This window comes from Budorcas taxicolor, chromosome 6, assembly GCF_023091745.1.
Source record: "Budorcas taxicolor isolate Tak-1 chromosome 6, Takin1.1, whole genome shotgun sequence".
Taxonomy (NCBI): domain Eukaryota; kingdom Metazoa; phylum Chordata; class Mammalia; order Artiodactyla; family Bovidae; genus Budorcas; species Budorcas taxicolor.
Genome location: NC_068915.1, coordinates 67,194,205 through 67,214,561, shown reverse-complemented (window position 1 = coordinate 67,214,561; position 20,357 = coordinate 67,194,205). Strand labels below are relative to the sequence as shown.

The 20,357-nt window shown below is 41.0% G+C and overlaps 1 protein-coding gene across 1 annotated transcript in view; it reads left to right on the top strand.

The window, feature by feature from the left end:
- Positions 1-20,030, top strand: part of TEC (tec protein tyrosine kinase) — a 141,941-nt gene extending 121,911 nt beyond the window's left edge. Inside the window, exons 10-18 of the mRNA XM_052641863.1 lie at positions 1,484-1,563; positions 3,093-3,226; positions 6,837-6,911; positions 7,659-7,830; positions 7,953-8,169; positions 14,670-14,734; positions 17,935-18,053; positions 18,137-18,294; positions 19,947-20,030. Coding sequence (XP_052497823.1) covers positions 1,484-1,563; positions 3,093-3,226; positions 6,837-6,911; positions 7,659-7,830; positions 7,953-8,169; positions 14,670-14,734; positions 17,935-18,053; positions 18,137-18,294; positions 19,947-20,030 — 1,104 coding nt within the window. The remainder of the gene's footprint in view (positions 1-1,483; positions 1,564-3,092; positions 3,227-6,836; positions 6,912-7,658; positions 7,831-7,952; positions 8,170-14,669; positions 14,735-17,934; positions 18,054-18,136; positions 18,295-19,946) is intronic.
- The last annotated feature ends 327 nt before the right edge of the window (positions 20,031-20,357 follow it).

Below are 20,357 nucleotides of genomic sequence, written 5' to 3'. Positions count from 1 at the left end.
GGGAATTCTGGCATGCTGCCGTCCATGCAGTTGCAAAGAGTCAGACACACCTGAGTGACTGAACTGAACTCAACTGATGCTTGATTCATATGACATGTCACCTCTCTTCCCATTCTGTGGGTGGCTCCACAGTGAAAGGCCGCTGTAGGGCAGTGGGTACCTAGAAGGCTTAGGGTCTAAATCCTGGCCCTGCTGTTTACTATCTGTTTGACCTGGGGCAAATTTCCAACCTTTCTGTGCTTCATTTCCTCACCTGTAAACAGGTAAGGGGATAATAGTACCCACCTCCAAAGACTGTTTGGAGGACTGAGTAGGTCCACATATAACATAAGAGTAAGTTTTCAATAAGTGTGTGTTTTACTAGGGCCTTCCTTGGTGGTCCAGCGGTTAAGACTCTGCTTCCCCACTGCAGTGGGCACCTGGTTGATCCCTGGTTGGGAAACTAAGACCTCATATGCCATACAGTGCAGCCAAAAACAAAAGAAAATAAGCAAGCAAACAAACAAAATGTGTTTTACTAGAAAATCTTCCAGCAAAGAAAAGGAATAGCTTCATAGAGTGAAATCATTTCCAGGAAATTTTGTGTAAGCAAATAATGTTAAGTAACTCAGGGGAAAAACAGTTTTACTGACCAATAAATTATTATGATCATTGTCCCTAATTGTTCTTATCGGATTTGTTTTGGGGGCTTTATTTCATTCCATTGTCTTTCCTAGGAATAAGGAAAAACTGTTTTATTTTCATCTGCTAGGCACACTTCCCAAGCACGTTCAGTGATGGAGACTGACTGTGGCGTTATTGGTGGAGAGGTGTTTGAGGTTCCTAACTTCTGTTTCTTGCTCTTTGGCTTAGAACTTGATGAGGATTTATCTTTTGACCATTCAGTATGTTTTGGCCTTTTGGTTTTCTCTGCTTAACTTGCTTGTGCTTCCGTCTCTCCTTTTGTAAAGAGTGATATTTAACATAGATTTCTAGGAGAATTAAGGACTTTTTAAAGTGTTTCTATAAAGAACACTGAGATATTTACAGGAAAAATGCTATGTGGACAAAGATGATATTGAGTTAGGATTCAGGACTTCTAGCAAATATGAAAAATGTATGAAATGAAACCCAGTTGTTAAGAAATACCTTTTTCAGTAACTGTTTCCCCAAATGTCCAGGAAGTAAAGGAATTGCAAAACCTTGTCTGTCAGTTCTGAAAAGGCCCTGAGAGATTATCTTGTTGAAATGTCTCCTACTAGTGTGTGTGTGAAGAGTTGCAACTATGGGGAATTATGAGTGTGCTTTCTTTAACTAATCTCACGGTCCAGTAATGTGAAGTGAAAGGTCACGTGGATGACTTACCTATTGGTAAATTGTGCTTCTCCAACCAGATTTTCTAGGCAGAGGATAATAATCATAAAATCATAAGATGGGGTTATTGGATCTTCTGTATGGTGTTGGTATTGGATTGACATAAAATTTTTCTTAACTTGGATTTTAGGATAAAGAAGGTGGTTTTATGGTAAGAGATTCCAGTCAACCAGGCATGTACACAGTCTCCCTTTATACAAAGTTTGGAGGGTAAGTAATCTCTCTCTCTTTTAATTCAGAATCTTTGAATACAGTTCTTATATAGTTTGCATGGATTCCTGAAAAATAAGCTGCAATTCAGAATTTAAAAATCTGAACTTGATTGCTAAAGTCTATGTGCGGTGCTGAGCTTAGTTGCTCAGTTGTGTCCGACTCTTTGTGACCCCATGGACTGTAGTTCACCAGGCTCCTCTGTCCATGGGGATTCTCCAGGCAAGAACACTGGGGTGGGTTGCCATGCCCTCCTGCAAGGGATCTTCCTGACCCAGGGATCAAATCAAGCTCTCCCACATTGCAGGCGGATTCTTTACTGTCTGAGCCACCAGGAAGCCGTAAAGTCTATAACATGTTTGTATTCATATCGAGTAATTTTCCTCATTTTCTGTATATGTATTTGTTGAGAATGGCTATTGAAACCTTGGGACTTCCCAGGTGGCCCAGTAAAGAATACAACTGCCAATGCAAGAGACTTGGGTTTGATCTCTGAGTCTGGAAGATCCCCTGGAGTAGGAAATGACAACCCACTCCAGTGTTCTTACCTGGAAACTTTCATGGACCGAGGAACCTGACTGGCTACAGTCTACGGTCTACTGGCTACAGTCAGACACCACTGAGGGACTGAGCACACACACAGAAATCTTAGCAGCATTCCACAGATAATTACTTTGTACTGTGCTAGGTGCTAAGGCTCCCACACTGAGCAAAGCACACACAGAACCAGCCCTCCAGTCGCCTGGTGGGAGCTTCTTTCAGAGAAGCAAACAGGCAGTGCTGGTATAGATGAGTGAGTGCTGGGCAGAGTGTATGTGTGGCAGGGTACGGGGGTACATAGCCCAGACACATCTGAGTTAGTCATTAATACTGCCTACTGACATCCAATCTAAGACCTGATGGGTGAGGCAGGTGGAGGTTGGAGGGAGGGGAACAAGTGTTTCTGACACAGGAAATTGCTGGACTCAGAAGTGAAGGAGCACTTGGTGAGCTGAGCAAAGCGTATTGTAACTAGATTGTAGAATGGGAGAGGTAGGGCAAGGGAGGAGAGGGGAACCTGAGAAGGAAATGTGAAGCCTGAGTTTTATCTTAACACCAGCAAGAGTTCTCTGAAAAGGACTTTCAGCAGATGACTCAAGATCTGTGTTACAGAAAGATATCTAAAACAGAAGTTGTACATGTTTTATAAGTTCAGTTTATTCACTTTTAGAGGTCCTCTGAACATTTGTAACATCAATAGCAGGGACAAAAAGCAGTAGCCAGCTAATTGCTATTTTAAGACTTTATTAGTAAAGAGTTGGTAGAAATTCTTTTCCACAATCTCATGCAAGAGATCAATGATGTTATCAGTGACCACTTTAAATCTCATCTGCTAATTTGAGAGGTAAAACTAAGAAGAACATGGGGAAAAATAAAATTTGTGTTGGAGACTAGATGGGGCTATATGTAGGGACCCTAGTAGAAAATATTTTACAAGTGAAGTTATGTTATTCCAACTTAGTTCTAACACATTTGGATTTTTGTTACAGCGAGGGTTCCTCAGGTTTCAGGCATTACCATATAAAGGAAACAATGACATCTCCAAAGAAGTATTATCTGGCAGAAAAACATGCTTTTGGTTCAATTCCTGAGATTATTGAATATCATAAGCACAATGCAGCAGGTAAGTGAGCTGTTAAAACCTATTTCAAATATGATTAGAATAATTAGACATTGTGATGAGTTCTTCCTTGAGCAATTTTATATTGTAATTAGTTGTAGAATGTCATTGATTTAAAATGATTGCATATTAAGGAAATGATATATACAAAGAAAAATCAGAAATAATGACTAAAGAAGTACAGTCTTGACCTTTAAATGCAAGTTATTCTTGTTGTAGGTGGCAAATGTTCACATTTTTGTGATTTATACCCTTGGTGCTGACAAACACTCTTTGCTTGACCAAACTTTAGGCTCTGGAACCATCTCCTAGGTCCATCAGTACATTTTCTTATAAAGTCCAATTTTAGCAATAACCCTGCTATGTCAGTTTAACCAGAACCTCTTACCCTTGAGATCTGATATATATCTAAGCACCCTCAGTATCTGATTGAGTTCCTCATCTCCAGTCATCCCCTGGGTGATTGTCAGGCATCCTGGCTTATCTTCAGCGAGAATAATCTTGTGGCAAGATTCCTGCTAGATTGGCTTAGCTAGAACCATCCCCACTCCTCCCTCCACTGGTGTTTCTTGTAGTAATTTTCACCCACTGAACCCCACTCTTCTCCTTGGCTGTCAGCTTTCGCTTGCCCATGCTGTATTTGGAGTTGAGTCCGTCTCTCTCCCCTATTCTAAAATCCCATTGCTGTGGTCCCAATACCTGTCACAGTGGTGCTGAATGAAGCCTGCCGAACCGTCTGTCTGTGACAGTGTCTTTGAATTTTTTTTTTTTCCTTTAACAGTACCAGACTAAAATTCAACATATGTCTGTGTCAGAGTTGTCACAGAAGCCACCAGATGAACAGCTTGGGTTTAGGTCTGTGTTAGAGGCTTCTAGAGACCAGAGTAATAGTGTCCCAGACAAGTTTCCCATCTTCCTGAATCTCTGCTACACTTGCAACTGAATGGGAATAAACCAAACAGCAAAAACAAAACCAGAGGCCACAGTTTTGCCCATTGAGGCTCCACAGGATGAAACAGAGAGGTTTCTAGCTTTTGACTTTAAAGGTCTAACTGAGTAGAGGTTAGCCAAGCATCCAACCCAATTTATGGAAAATTAACTTTGGATATCTTATTGAAGGCTTTTGCCAAGACTGTTGCTATTTGACTCTCTTTACTTTTCTCAGATAATGATAGAAACAGTTATTGAAATATAATTTAAAGTTCATCTGTATGATATGTTCATAAATTAGTAATTTACAGAGTTGTGTCAACTGTCACCATAATCTAAGGTCATTTTTACTACCCCCCACAAAGAAATCTTGAACCCATTAGTAGTCACCACCTAAAGGGAATGACAACCCACTCCAGTATTCTTGCCTGGAGAATCCCATGGACAGAGGAGCCTGGTGGGCTATAGTCCACGGGATTGCAAAGAGTCGGACACGACTGAGCGACTTCACTTCAACCCACTCCACCAGTCCAGCTCTAGGCAACCACTAGTCTACTTTCTCTCTCTACAGATTTGCCTGTTCTGGATTTTTCATGTAAATGGAATCATACAATATGTGGTCTATTGTGACTAACTTCTTTGAGTATAGTATGTCAGAGCCTCTTTAAGTACTCTATTCCTTTTCACTGATGAATAATCATCCATTGTGTGGATTTGTTTATCCGTTTGGTGTCATTCATTAGTTGATGGACATTCGGGTTGTCTCTACCTTTTGGCTGTTTTCAGTTATGCTGCTATGAACATATGTGTACAAGTTTTTGCCTGGGGACATGTTGCATTTTTCTTGGGTACTTACCTAAGAATGGATTTGCTAGATCATATAGCAACTCTGTGTGTAATATTGATGAACAAATTTCATATCAACTTACCCCCAAAGAACTTTTTTTAATCTTTTATTCTATTATTTTTCAGTGTTCACATTCCCCCATTTCTATTTGTTCTTGTGTGAATTTTATTCTTCATCATTATCTCAGTTAATTCATTTCAGAAACATGTATTAAATGCCTACTGCATACCAGTAGCTATGTCAGGCTGTAGGGAGACTATGGTGAACTAGATGTTATTAATCTTACCATCTGGTGGGAGAGACAGAGAAGTACATGAGAATATTAAATTACTATGAGATATGGTATACTAGAGAAAACACATTGTGCTACAAGGTATCTATAGGTGAAATACCTGGGATTTCTTATTTAGTACTTAAGCAACTTAAGTTAAAGGATTTAAGGTACATCTCTGATTTCCAGTAGCTGGTATTCCCAATCGTTAATGTTGTAGAGTCCAATTTTTTGTTTTTTTCTCTACTAAATGCTTTATTTTTTAAATTTATTTTTTAATTGAAGGATAATTGCTTTACAGAATTTTGTTGGTTTCTGCCAAACATCAGCATGAATCAGCCATAGGTATACATATGTCCCTTCCCTCTTGAACCTCCCTCCCATCTCCCTCCTTATAGAGTCCAGTTTTTATGCTGAGATTACAAATACAGAGTTATGTCAGGTGAATCGCTTTAATTTTTAGTAGACTACTGTAGTTCCATTTTATAATTCAAATCATACTGGGAAAGAACATGATACAATAATTGATACTAATTTTTGGAAACTAACTTTAAACATCCTTTAAAGTGTTTGCGAAGACAGTATGCTAGCATGGTGCCTGATAAACACTGCATTTAAAAAAATAATGTTGAATGAATAAAAACATATGTATATTTAAAAAATATGAAATTGTCAACTCAGTAGTGAAACCAAGTAGAACCCTGTGGGGCCTTCCTGGGTACAAAAACCCCTGTGTGTTTCCCATTTCTTGTTTGTTTAAAAAAGAAAAGCCTCTCCTGAAATCCCAAGGACAGGCTCAAGCAGTTCATGATTACAGTTACCGGACTCCTAGTTCTTCCTGAAAGTATATAGATAACAATCTGATGCATACCTTTGAGTTGCTCTGAAGAAACTAAGACCCCCATCCAGGTGCAGGAAGGTGACTGCCTGCTGACCACTAGCAGGTAGACCCCAGACTGGTTGGAACTAGAAGGCTGATGACTGAGATTCCTGAAACATCACGCTGTTACCTACCACCAGTCAGTAGAAGGTCCATGAACTAATCACTCATCAGATGATCTCCTCCCACAGCACTGTCTTTAAAACCCTTGTTGAAAGGCTTTTGGGGAGTTTGAGTCTTTTGAGTACAAGCCACACATTCTCCTTGCTCGGCCCTGCAATAAACCTTTATCTGCTCCGAACTCTGACATTTTGGTTTGTTTGGCCTCACTGTGCATCAGGCACACAGACTTGCTTTTGACAACGTAGGATCATCTTCCTTCCTTCCTTCCTTTACTTTTTGCCAGCATATAGCACAGGAGAAGGAAATGGCAACCCACTCCAGTGTTCTTGCCTGGAGAATCCCAGGAATGGGGGAGCCTGGTGGGCTGCCGTCTCTGGGGTTACACAGAGTCGGACCCTACTGAAGTGACTTAGCCGCAGCAGCACAGGGCTGTATGTACATACAGAAGATGAGCAGTAAGTGAATAAAGGAATGAATTTTGTGGTGAATTTCTAGTTTAGTGTTTTACTATGCGGAATGATTCAGAGTGAATTCAATTGCAATACTTTTCTTTGATTTCTAGGACTTGTCACAAGGCTGCGGTACCCAGTTAGCACAAAGGGGAAGAATGCACCAACTACTGCAGGATTCAGCTACGGTAACTCCTTTTGTAGTTGTGTGGGTAATTTTTCTTGTAAAGAACCCATTATCACAAGGCCAGTTTAGATGCGTAGGATTGCACATAGTGGAGCTGTCTGTACAGTCTGAAATGTTAGATGATTATGCTTAATAGCTGTAGTAACCCTAAGTTTTCTGTTTTCATCATTATTCATTATATGGCAAAAAAAAAAAAAAAAACCTGCCTGTTTGTGAAAAAGAAGCATTACCATGTTACTTCTAAATTATATCAGTCTTCCTGGTTCTCACCGGGGTTGGTTGGCTACTCACAGGAATGTAAAGATGGAGGTTAGTAGAGAAGAGATCCAACTTGATTGTCTTTGTGCTACTGGTGAAAGCCTTTCAAACAGGTTAAACTCTTTCCAACTTGATGGACTTGAAAAAAAAAACCTGAAGGAGAAGAATGGTAAAGGAGGAGGTATTTGTTTTTTAAAAAAAAAAAGAGCACCTTTAACTTTCAGCTCCATTATTAGCTGATTATGCAGCATCTTCTTTCCTTCAGTTCACTCTGCTTTTATTGTGACAGCTGAGAATGGGTCCATCGTCCTAGAGAGTAGAAAGCCACCTTCTGTAGTTTACATGCAGGTTGCAAGTCTGCTCTCTGTTTTACCAGTAATAGTATTAATTGTAGAATTTTTAGATTGACTTCGGTTATAGTTTGTTTCTCACTGATTTCTACTGTGTTCTCCTGCTTAAACTTTAACCACTTTCTCCTTCTGTCTCACAGAAAAATGGGAGATTAACCCTTCAGAGCTGACCTTTATGAGGGAGTTGGGGAGTGGACTGTTCGGAGTGGTGAGGCTCGGCAAGTGGCGAGCTCAGTACAAAGTAGCCATCAAAGCTATTCGGGAAGGGGCCATGTGTGAGGAAGACTTCATAGAAGAAGCTAAAGTGATGATGTAAGTTTCTGTGTTTTTTTCTGGTTCCCCTTTCTGTATTCAGAAGTGGCCCCTCATCAGCTAACAGCCCTGGTGGTTTCTTTCTCTGCAGTAACTCTCTGTATGCTTAACTTCCCTCCCAGGAAACTGACACACCCGAAGTTAGTACAACTTTATGGTGTATGCACGCAGCAGAAACCCATTTACATTGTTACTGAGTTCATGGAGAGGGGATGCCTTCTGAATTTCCTCCGGCAGAGACAAGGCCATTTCAGTAGAGATATTCTGCTGAGCATGTGTCAAGATGTGTGTGAAGGGATGGAGTACCTGGAGAGAAACAGCTTCATCCACAGAGACCTGGTAATCATACCACCTGCTTCCCTGTCACTGGCCAAATTCCTTTGTAATCTGGGTCAGCAGTTCAGTTCAGTTCAGTCACTCAGTCGTGCCTGACCCTTTGTGACCCCATGGACTGTAGCATGCCAGGCTTCCCTGTCCATCATCAATTCCTGGAGCTTGCTCAAACTCATGTCCATCGAGTCTGTGATGCCATCCAACCATCTCATCCCCTGTCGTCCCCTTCTCCTCCCGCCTTCAATCTCTCCCAGCATCAGGGTCTTTTCCAATGAGTCAGTTCTTCACATCAGGTGGCCAAAGTATTGGAGTTTCAGCTTCAACATAAGTCCTTCCAATGAATATTCAGGACTGATTTCCTTTAGGATTGACTGGTTGGATCTCCTTGCAGTCCAAGGGACTCTCAAGAGTCTTCTCCAACACCACAATTCAAAAGCATCATTTCTTTGGTGCTTAGCTTTTTTATAGTCCAACTCTGACATCAATACATGACTACTGGAAAAACAATAACTTTGACTAGTCTACTGGAAAAACCATAGCTTTGTCAGCAGACAAGCAATGATTTATTCATACCCAAGTTTTGTTCTCAACAGTATTTCCCCATTATTTTTAAATGTGATAAATTTAACTTGCCCAATAGTTTTAACAGAAAGATCTTATTAAATCTAATACATGTAGTATATATAGTTACAGTGGTCTTATTTCCAAGTTAATAACCCTCCATTGATATTTGATCTTCACAAGAATCTCATGAGGTAGCCAGTTATAACAGATTTTCTGAGCACCATTGTCTTATATAGGGAAATTAGCATCAGAGAAGTGAGATAATTTGCATATGGTGATAAATGGGTAAGTTAAGGGTTGACTCATCTTTTGACTTAATACTAAGGTCTTTTCTAGACTAGAAGCAGAAACTATTATATAACAAAAATCCTTTGGTTCATTTTCTTCATTTGGAAGAGATGGAGGGCCATGTTAATAACTCCAGAAAATATCAGTAATCTTTTACTGGTTCTAAATTATTATGATAGAGACACTTCTTGATTTTCCTCTGTCTTATTCTGTCTCCCTTTCTCCTCCATTCTTTTTTCTTTCTCTTTTTCTTCTCTGCCTATTATTGCCCAGTGTGTCTATTTTCAGTATGTTGGTAGAACTGTTAGTTCCTGTTGAAGTAGTACTTTGGCCACCTCATGCGAACAGTTGACTCATTGGAAAAGACTCTGATGCTGGGAGGGATTGGGGGCAGGAGGAGAAGGGGACGACAGAGGATGAGATGGCTGGATGGTGTCACCGACTCGATGGACTTGAGTCTGAATGAACTCTGGGAGTTGGTGATGGACAGGGAGGCCTGGCGTGCTGCAATTCATGGGGTCACAAAGAGTCGGACACAACTGAGCGACTGAACTGAAACTGAAAGTATACAACACTCTATTATTAACTGTAGTAATCATGCTATGTCTTAGATACTCAGAACTTATAACTGAAAGTTTGTACCCTTTGACCAACATCTCTTATTTCCCCTATCCCCTAACCCCTGGCAGTCACCAGTATACTCTCTCTTTATACAAGTTCTGTTCTTTTTAACCCCCGCTTAGATTCCATGTATAAGGGATACCATACAGTGTTTGTCTTTCTCTGACTGACCTTTTTCACTTGACATAGTTTATTCCAGATTCATCCACGTTGTTGCAACTGATGGGATTTCCTTCTTTTTTATGGTTGAATAATGTTCCATTCTGCATGCCTGTGTGTGTATATTTATATACGTGTGTATATATATATATATATAAATATATATATATAAAAGCAGAGACATTACTTTGCCGACTAAGGTTCGTCTAGTCAAGGCTATGGTTTTTCCAGTAGTCATGTATGGATGTGAGAGTTGGACTGTGAAGAAGGCTGAGTGCCAAAGAATTGATGCTTTTGAACTGTGGTGTTGGAGAAGACTCTTGAGAGTCCCTTGGACTGCAAGGAGATCCAACCAGTCCATTCTGAAGGAGATCAACCCTGGGATTTCTTTGGAAGAAATGATGCTAAAGCTGAAGCTCCAGTACTTTGGCCACCTCATGTGAAGAGTTGACTCATTGGAAAAGACTTTGATGCTGGGAGGGATTGGGGGCAGGAGGAGAAGGGGATGACAGAGGATGAGATGGCTGGATGGCATCACTGACTCGATGGACATGAGTCTGAGTGAACTCCAGGAGTTGGTGATGGACAGGGAGGCTTGGCGTGCTGCGATTCTTGGAGTCGCAAAGAGTTGGACACGACTGAGAGACTGAACTGAACTGAACTGATGCATGTATATATGTACACACAGGTGTACACACACACACATACACTACACATGCATGCAGAATGGATGTATATATACATACACACACATACACACACACATATACACACACACACACACCACATTGTCTTTATTCATTCACCCACTGATGGACACTTACATTGTTACCATATCTTGACTGTTGTGAATAGTGTTGCTATGTATACGGGAGTGCAGATATTCCTTTAAGACACTAATTTTGTTTCCTTTGGATATGTACTCATAAGTGGGATTGCTGGTTCATATGGTAGTTCTATTTTTAATGTCTTGAGGAACCTCCATACTGCTTTCCATAGTGGCTGTACCAATTTGCATTTCCACCAACAGCATACAAATATTCCTCTTTTTCTACCTTTTATATTTCTTGCTAGTGTTTGTCATCTTGTGTTTTTGTTGGAGTAATTCTAATAGGTGTGAAGTGATATCTCATTGTAGTTTTGATTTGCATTCCCCTGATGGTTTGTGGCGTCGAGCCCCTTTTCGTATATATATTGACCATTTGTGTGTCTTGTGTTTTGTTTGCTGTGCCTTGTGGCATGCGGGATATTAGTTCCCTGACCAGGGATTGAATCCGTGCTCCCTGCAGTGGAAGTGCAGAGTCCTAGCCAGTGGACCACCAGGGAATTCCCTGTGTGTCTTTTTTGATGAAATATGTATTCTGTCCTTTGCCCATTTTTCAGTCAAATATTTGCTTTTTTTTTTGCTATTGAGTTGAATGAGTTCCTTATTTATTTTAGATATTAACACTTTATCAGATGAATGGTTTACAAACATTTTTTCCCATTCTGTGGTTTGCCTTTTCATTCTGTTGATTGTTTCCTTTGCTGTGAAAAAACTTTTCATTTTGGTGTAGCCCTAGTTAGTTTATTTGGGCTTTTGTTGCCCATGCTTTGGTATCATATCCAAAAGTTAATTTTGTGTATGGTGTAAGGTTAGGGTCCAGGTTCATTATTTTGCATATGGATATTTGAATTTCCCAGCACCATTTATGGGAGAGATTATCCTTTCCCTATTGTGTGTTCTTGGTGCCCATGTTAAAGATTATTTAACCATACATGTGTGGGTTTAGTTCCAGTTTCTCTGTTTCTGTTCCGTTGGCCTATGTTTCTCTTTTTGTGCCTGTACCATACTGTTTTGATTATTATATTTCTGTAATCTGGTTCAAAATCAGGAAGTGTGATGCCTCCAGCTTTATTATTTTTCAAGATTCTTCTGGCTATTCAAGATCTTTTGTAGTTCCATATGAATTTTAGGATTTTTTTTATATTTCTATGAAAAATGCAGTAGAATGTTGATAGGGTTGCATTTCATCCATAGATAATTTTAGGTAGTATGGACATTTTGTCAGTATTAATTCTTCCACTCTGTGAACACGGGCCATCTTGCCTTTTAATTATGTCTTCTTCAGTTTCTTTCATCAGTCTTATAGTTGTCAATGTACAGGTCTTTCACCCCCTTGGTTAAATTTATTCCTACATATGTTAATGTTTTTTGTACTATTGAAATTCACTTGGTTTCTTAATTTCTCTCAGTTCATTGTTAGTGTATAGAAATAAAACTGATTTTTCTGTTTATTTTGTATCCAACTTTACTGAATTCTTTTTATTTATTTTAACAGGTTTTTAGTGGAGTCTTTATAGTTTTCTATATATAAGATCATGTCATCTGCAAACAGCAACAGTCTTACTTTTCTATTCTAGTTTGGATGCCTTTTATTTTCTTTTCTCATCTTGTTCTGGCTAGGACTCCCAAGTACTGTGTTGAAAAGAAGTGACAAGAGTGGGCATCCTTGTCTTGTTCTGGATCTTGAAGAAAATGCTTTTAGCTTTTCACCATTGAGTATGTGGTTAGCTGTGAGCTTGTAATATATGTTTTTATTATGTTGAAGTATATTACTTCTATTAAGTACATTACTTCTAATTTGTTGAGAGTTTTTAATCATGAAATCAAGGGATGTTCAGTTTTGTCAAATGCTTTTTCTGTGTCTATTGAGATAATCATTTTTATCCTTCCTTCTGTTAGTGTGGTTCCTCGCATTTTTTGATTTGCATGTATTGAACTATTCTTGTATCTCAGGATTAAATACCACTGGATCATAGCATGTGATCATTTTAAATGTGCTGTTGAATTCTGTTTGCTGAGGATCTTTATATCTGTGTTCATCAGGGATATTGGCCTATAATTTTATTTTCTTGTGTCCTTATCCTGCTTTGGTGTTAGGGTAATGTCAACCTTATTAAATAAGATTGGAAGTGTACTGTTTAAAAAATTTTTGGAAGAGCTAGAGAACTCAAATTTGATGTTAAGTCTTCTTTAAATGTTTGATAGAATTCACCAGTGCAATCATTTAGCCCTGGGCTTTTCTTTCACAAAACTTAAAAAATTTATTTATTTTGGCTATGCTGGTCTTCATTGCTACCCATGGCCTTCTGTAACTGTGGTGACTAGAGGGTCTGTTCTAGTTCCAGTGCGTGGGCTTCTCATTGCTGTGGTTTCTGTTGTTCCAGAGCGTGGGCTTTAGGGCACGTGGGCTTTAGTAGTTGCTGTGCAGGGGCTTTAGAGCACAGACTCGGCACGTGTGGCACGTGGGCTCTACTGCTTACGGCGTGTGGGATCTTCTCGGACCAGGGATTGAACCCACGCCCCCTGCATTGGCAGGCGGATTCCCAGTCACTGGACAAAACTTTTAAAGACTACATTTTATGATAGGGGCAAAGGACTTTTCAAACTTGAAGATGTGAAAAGGTGGTGGGGTGGGGTGGGGGTTAGGGGGCTTCCCTGGTTAAGAATCTGTCTTGCGGTACAGTAGACACTGGTTTGATCCTTGGTCCTGGAAGATCCCACATATTGCAGAGTAACTAAGCTTGAGTTCTGCAACTACTGAGCCCATGCTCTGGAGCTTGCGAGTTGCAACTATTGAGCCCAAGAGCCCTAGAGTCTCAGAGTCCCGCAACAGAAGCCACTGCAATAGGAGGCCTGTGCACCACCAACTAGAGAGTACTCCCCACTTGCTGCAACTAGAGAAAACCCATGCACAGCAACGAAGACCCAGTGCAGCCAATAAATGAATAAATAAAAAATTTTAAAGGCAGATGTGATCTGTGTAGCATTACTTATTGTTATTATTATGTGCAGTGATGATAAAGAACATCTCTTTGTCATATTGAAACTTGTGAACTTAGCACCTTCCTCTTTCTTACACTTGTAAAACTGATGGAAATCTGTAGTCTAGGTGGGTATGACAGAGTACACCTCTTTACACACATCTTGGTGAAGGCAGTTCTGATACGTTTGTGCCTGTGATACTGACATCAGTAGGGTATGTTTTTGTCATCCCTTAAGGAAGATTTTGATGGTCTGTCTCCTGGGTGAGGAGTCCTGGTGACCATCATGTAAAGGCACTGTAGGGTATCTTTACAGAAGATGGAGATAACCCAGAGAATGGGCAGTAAGTAATACTTTTAAAGAAACATTTAAAACACATTCAGCAGGAAATAACCTCATTCTGAAGCATCAGGAAGAAAAATACATTTTTACCCTATGGCTTTAGCATTTTAAATGATTGTCATCATGTCCTCCCTCTGAGAGATACTATGTGTTATTCCAAACTATTTTCTTGAACCTTGTAACCTTAAAGAAAGGGCAAGAAAATTTAAATAATCTAGAATTGTATTTGTCATAAGTGAAAAAGCAAACTAGATTATGCAGGGCTGTTCTTTTGACTCTTTGGGGTAGGGAAGACCAATCATTGAGCAGAACCACTGGGTGAAAGATTTTTCACCCATCACTGTGGTGGTTTTGTGTTATATAGCTCACCTAGTAAGAACCTGAATTAAGGACCTTAAGAGGTGTTGTGACTATCAATAAGAAAATCAGGTAATTTAATAAGAATAGCAAAAAGCTGGTTGACCCTTCTGTTAGTCATTAGTGGTGACAGTTGGCAAAGATTATGTAATAGTGCCTTGTTTGCACAGGAGACTTTTGACCTGTCTTTCTATCCATTCTGTCACATATATGTTGAAGACATTTCCATAGGGGTAAAAAAAATTTCATAGAAGACACCTCTGCAAATGTTGACTGGCTTACAGTAAATTTAATATACACAGAGCTTATATTTTTCTATTTTTATTGAACTTTTACACTAATATACCATTTTAATGTTGTTTTCCAGGCTGCCAGAAATTGTCTAGTAAATGAGGCAGGAATTGTGAAAGTGTCTGATTTCGGAATGGCTAGGTAAGTCTGCGTATATGTGACCATTTTCTCTAAATTTGGGGTGAAATTAAGGCTGTGGCCTTTCCCTTTAGAGTACTTGACTTTTTCTTTGCAGTTTGTGTCAACTTCTTCCTCTAAAGCCTATTTAAGAACTCTTCTGAAATATCTTTTGCTCCATTAGCAACACATTAGAAGTATGCATCATTTTTGTACAGATCGATTTTTCTGCTGCTTAGTATTTTTGATATAAGGTTAGAAAATAAATTAGATAATCTATATTTTTAAAAAATTATTTGCTGAATTTGTCTTTTTATTGTTAGCTTTGATTTTTTTCTCAGGTAAACTGTTGAGAAATTATGATTACTTAGTGCTTCATTTGGAGAAGGCAATGGCAAACCACTCCAGTACTCTTGCCTAGAAAATCTCATGGAATTTCCCTGGTAGGCTGCAGTCCATGGGGTCGCTAAGAATCGGACACGACTGAGCAACTTCACTTTCACTTTTCACTTTCCTGCATTGGAGAAGGAAATGGCAACCCAATCCAGTGTTCTTGCCTGGAGAATCCCAGGGACAGGAGAGCCTGGTGGGCTGCCGTCTATGGGGTCGCACAGAGTCAAACACGACTGAAGCGACTTAGCAGCAGCAGCAGCAGTACTTCATTATGCGGCTTTAGTTGATATTCACATTAGTTCATAAAATTGATAGGCATGGAAATAATCTGTACTGATAAAGCAAAAAGGAAATCCTGTTAGCCATCCTGAGATAAAGATAAATGTATTAATAACAGTACTGTATACATTGTGTTAATCATTGTTAACCATTCTCTCCACTAGGTGGTAGTATAGCCTGTTAAATATACAGCTTTCTTTTCTCCCTGGTGAGGATTAAATTTCTAGAATCTTTTGTTTTGATAGAAATGTGTTTGGGGTACAGTTTTTAGAATAACCAAATCTGTAGTGTTTTTATTCTCCTAATTTTTTAAATTTTAGTAGTGTGTTATAAAAGACCTTTAAAAAGTATTTCATTTGTCCTTTCTTTCCCTCCTTCCTTCTTTTCATTCATTCATCTGTACGTGTGTGAGTGCTAAGTCACTTCAGTCCTATCCGACTCTTTGCGACCCTGTGGACTGGAGCCTGCCAAGCTCCTTTGTCCATGGAATTCTCCAGGCATCTGTACCTCCATCCATAAAAAAATTAGGTGCCTGTGCTGCGCTAGGCACAACATTAGAGATTGAAGCCTAGCAGAGGCTAAGACATTCGAGTCCCTGCCCACGTGCAGCTTTAATTCAGGAGGAGAGAGAAGCATAAGACCTCAGAAGCACTAAGAGAGGGAAACAACAGAGTGAGGTACCAGCACAGGGGTTCGCAAACATCAGCCTCCGGGCCACATCTGACCTGACACCTCTGTTTGTACAACCTGAGCCACCCACGGTGTTCACATTTTTTAATGGTCTGAAGAAAACTTAAAAAAATGTTATGACATGTGAAAATGATCTGAAAGTCCAATATCAGTGTCCATAAATATGATATTATTAGGACATAGACTCGTCTGACTGCTTTCACTCGACAAAGGCCTGCAAACCTGAAATATTCATGATCTGGCCTTTTACAGAAAACATTTGCCAACCCTTGTGATAGTGATAAGCTGGGGTTCGTGGGGTGGTGGGTGCTGAGTGATGTGTGGGGTGGGGTGATGGTTACTTTTTTAGGTCTGTTGCTCTGGAAGGCTCTTTGAGACCAGGATATTTGGAAAGGGACTCAAAAGGTAGGCAGTAGTCAATTAGGTGAAAAATCTGACTGTAAAATAATCCAGGTGGTAAGGAACAGTGAGTGCAAAAATTTGAAATTAGGGATGAGTTTGGCCTGCTCAGGAGTCAAAAGAGGGTCAGGGTGGTTGGCCCACGGCCGGCGTGAGGAACAGTTATAAAGCAGGTAAAGCCAGGTCATGCAGCCAGGTCTCTCTCCTAAGGAAACTCAAGCCAGGGAGGTTTGAAAGCCATTACTGTCAGAAATGGGGCCAGAACTGCCGACTCTCAGGAGTAATGACCCAGTGCGCTTTGTTCTCATTCTGTGAAGACATTCTGTATCTGCCAGGAAGATCTCCAATTTCATGCTTGATTTTCGTATATGTCAGGCTTTCAGAAAAACCTGTGCTTTTGCATCAGTCCCTCTAAAACAGTGGTCCCCAAGCTTTTGGGCACCAGGGACTACTTTCATGGAAGGAAATTTTCCCATGGACCCAGGGGTGGGGGATGGTTTCAGGATGATTCAAGCACATTATACTTATTGTGCATTTTATTTCTATTAGTATTACATCAATTCCAGCTCAGATCATCAGGCATTAGATCTTAGAGGTTGGGAATCCCTGCTTCTAAAACACTCATTCCACACTCAATTCAAACTCTCCTGACAGGCACCCATGGTGGCATTGTCACCATCTTTGTCTATACAGCAAGGGAAGTTTGTGCAAGTATTTGAATATTTTCCCATGGAGCTTGTATAAGTTAACTTTATATGTCCCTGTACTTCATAAACACCTTCCTGTTGCAAATACATACTGAACACATTATTAAAAGGGCTGAAGAACCCAGGTTTACCATCCCAATTAAGGATCCTCCCCAGGGGTAACTGGTGTTACCAGCTTGTGTGTGTCTTTCCGGAAGGACATAAGTATACTCCCATAGAATAATTACATGGTATTGTTTTGAGTGTGTATGTACAGAGGAGGGATGTTGTGGTATATACACCACAGTGTACAGACATCATTTTGCTCTTCTTATTTGCTATAGTTTTAAGTGGTGCTCTGTGGAATCATGGGGGCAAAAGCACATGTTCCAGGCTCTTTGCACCACTTCCTTAGAGCAGCTCTGCTTTAGATGTTTTATAAATGCAACCTTTGGGTAGAACTTGGTTTATAGGACATAATTGCTTATTTAAAAAAAAGGTTGCAAGCTTTTATTGTGTGCTGCCTCCACTGCCTTATAAAAAAGAAAAACATAAAAGTGAAAGTGCAGATAGAATGTTACAGCGTTTCCATCTCAAGCACTCAGAGGAAGACAACAATCGCAGAGGCGTGGCTGCAGAGGCAAGCAGCTTCAACCGGATGCTTGTTGGACTTCAATCAACTGTGTTTTGATTCTGGGGTGGGCGGCGGGGGTGGGGGTAGGGGGGTATTAAAGAACCTGTACAAAATAGAGATCATAACTCACTGTCTTACCCTAGGTATGTCCTGGATGATCAGTACACGAGTTCTTCTGGTGCTAAATTTCCTGTGAAGTGGTGTCCACCTGAGGTGTTTAATTACAGCCGCTTTAGCAGCAAATCAGATGTCTGGTCATTTGGTAAGACTCATGCTCCATTTCCACTCAACTCTGCCCTAAAGAGGAAGTGGGTGCATTGTTTGGCAATCCTTCTCGTCTTCCAGGTGTCTTAATGTGGGAAGTATTCACTGAAGGCAGAATGCCCTTTGAGAAAAACACCAACTATGAAGTGGTAACCATGGTTACCCGCGGCCACCGACTGCACCAGCCAAAATTGGCCTCCAGATATGTATACGAGGTGATGCTGAGATGTTGGCAGGAGGTATTACATTTTGGGGGTGCTTTCTTCCTCAGTCTCTAAAGCATTCAGGGATCTGGGCTTGGTAGATTTTAATTTAATGTGTGGTCATTATAGCCTAGTGCATGCTTTACATGATTTCAGACTCTTAAGTAGGAAGCTGCTCTTCTCAACTCGGTCTGAGTAACAGGAAGAAGATGTGAAGATGAGGAAAACACTAATAATAAGATAGTCAATTCAGGCTGCCCCTTCCCTCCCAAGTGGGCATCCTGCCGTGGTTGCCTGAGTTGGGGACTCTGGGAACAAACCTGGAGAAGTAGCTCTTCTTTCAGTGGCCCTCTTGTGTTATTGAAATATATACTCTTTCGCCAGAGAGGATTTCTTTCTCCAAGCCTCAGATTCCTCAGGTCTCTTTACTCGTAGTCTTTGGAAGCTTTGCTTCTCCATGTGTTGAAATGTTACCTCATAGAAGAGACTGGCTTCCCTGGTGGCTCAGTGGTGAAGAATCTCCCTGCTAATGCAGGCGACGTGGGTTTGATCCCTGGGTCGGGAAGATCCCTTGGAGAAGGAGATGAGAACCCACTCTAGTGTTCTTGCCTGAAGAATCCCATGGAGAGAAGCCTGGCAGGCTACAGTCCGTGGGGTCACAAGAGTCGGACCTGACTGACAGTTAAACAACAATGACAGAGATTAGACACGAAAGTGACTTTTGGAAGAAAGTCGCTTCAGTCGTGTCCGACTCTGTGCGACCCCATAGACAGCAGCCCATCAGGCTCCCCCGTCCCTGGGATGCTCCAGGCAAGAACACTGGAGTGGGTTGCCATTTCCTCCTCCAATGCATGAGAGTGAAAAGTGAAAGTGAAGTCGCTCAGTCGTGTCTGACTCCTAGTGACCCCATGGACGGCAGCCTACCAGGCTCCTCCGTCCATGGGATTTTCCAGGCAAGAGTACTGGAGTGGGGTGCCATTGCCTTCTCCAACAGTGACATTAGTTCACAAGTATTACGTGATAGGCACTATGCTAAGTGCTTTTGATTAGTCCTCAAAGTAACCCTGTGAAGTTTGGATACATTGACCACGGTGTGGATGGGGATACCATGTTAATGCCTGCCCAAGGCCACTTTGCCGTAGAGAAACAGAGTCCTATCCAACTCCAAAGCCCATGCCCTCAGTCACTTGCTATCATTTGCCTCCTAAGAGCATTGATTGGGATGGGAAGAGGCCTTCTGGCCAAGAAGTGGCGCTGGCCGGGAGGGGATAGTGTGAGCAAAGATCGGGTGGTGGCACTGGATGTAGTGTGTGTACACAAGTGTGGAGACTGTTCTGCTTGAGCATAGAGCCCAGATGAGGGTTTTGTGGGAAATAAAACTGGGTAGCAAGGCCATGGGGGTGGAACAGGTCATAGAGGGCACTGCAGGGTAGCAGGAGTTGATTTTACAGGTAGTTGGGATCTCTACTCGGTTCTTGAGTTGGATGCAAAAGCCGTGGGGCAGAAAGATTAGTGTAGCAGCAACACACGCAGGATCAGTGAGACCTGATGGAGAGGTATGTGTGCTCCGGTCCGGAAGCAAAGAGTCCCTCACTCTGGTATGCTGTGCCGTCTGAGTGTGAGCAGTGAAAACTCATTTTGGGGATGAGTTCTGGAACCCACAGCTTCTCTTTGATTTTGAATTATAGAAACCGGAGGGAAGGCCTTCCTTTGAAGATCTGCTGCGCACGATAGATGAACTAGTCGAATGTGGAGAAACTTTTGGAAGATGAGTGTTGCTGTGACCTACGGCTTCCAGATTCCAAAGCACAAGGATGAAATGGCACTTTGTGGCAGACTCTTAATTTATTTAGCACTTGGACGGGTAGATTGTTTTACTTACAAAGTGGAAACACCTGACGCATTTGCTTCATGACCAGCCGTAGCTCTGTGACTGAATCTTTGGATTAATGGAAATGCTGGCTTAGACAAAATGGTTAAAAGCACCCACTTTTATTCATTCCACAAGTGCTAGAGTGCCCACTGTGGGCCAGGCACTGTACCCAGGCCCCCAGAGTCAGTCCATTTCTGGGGTGTACAAGGGGTCATGTCCGCTGGTA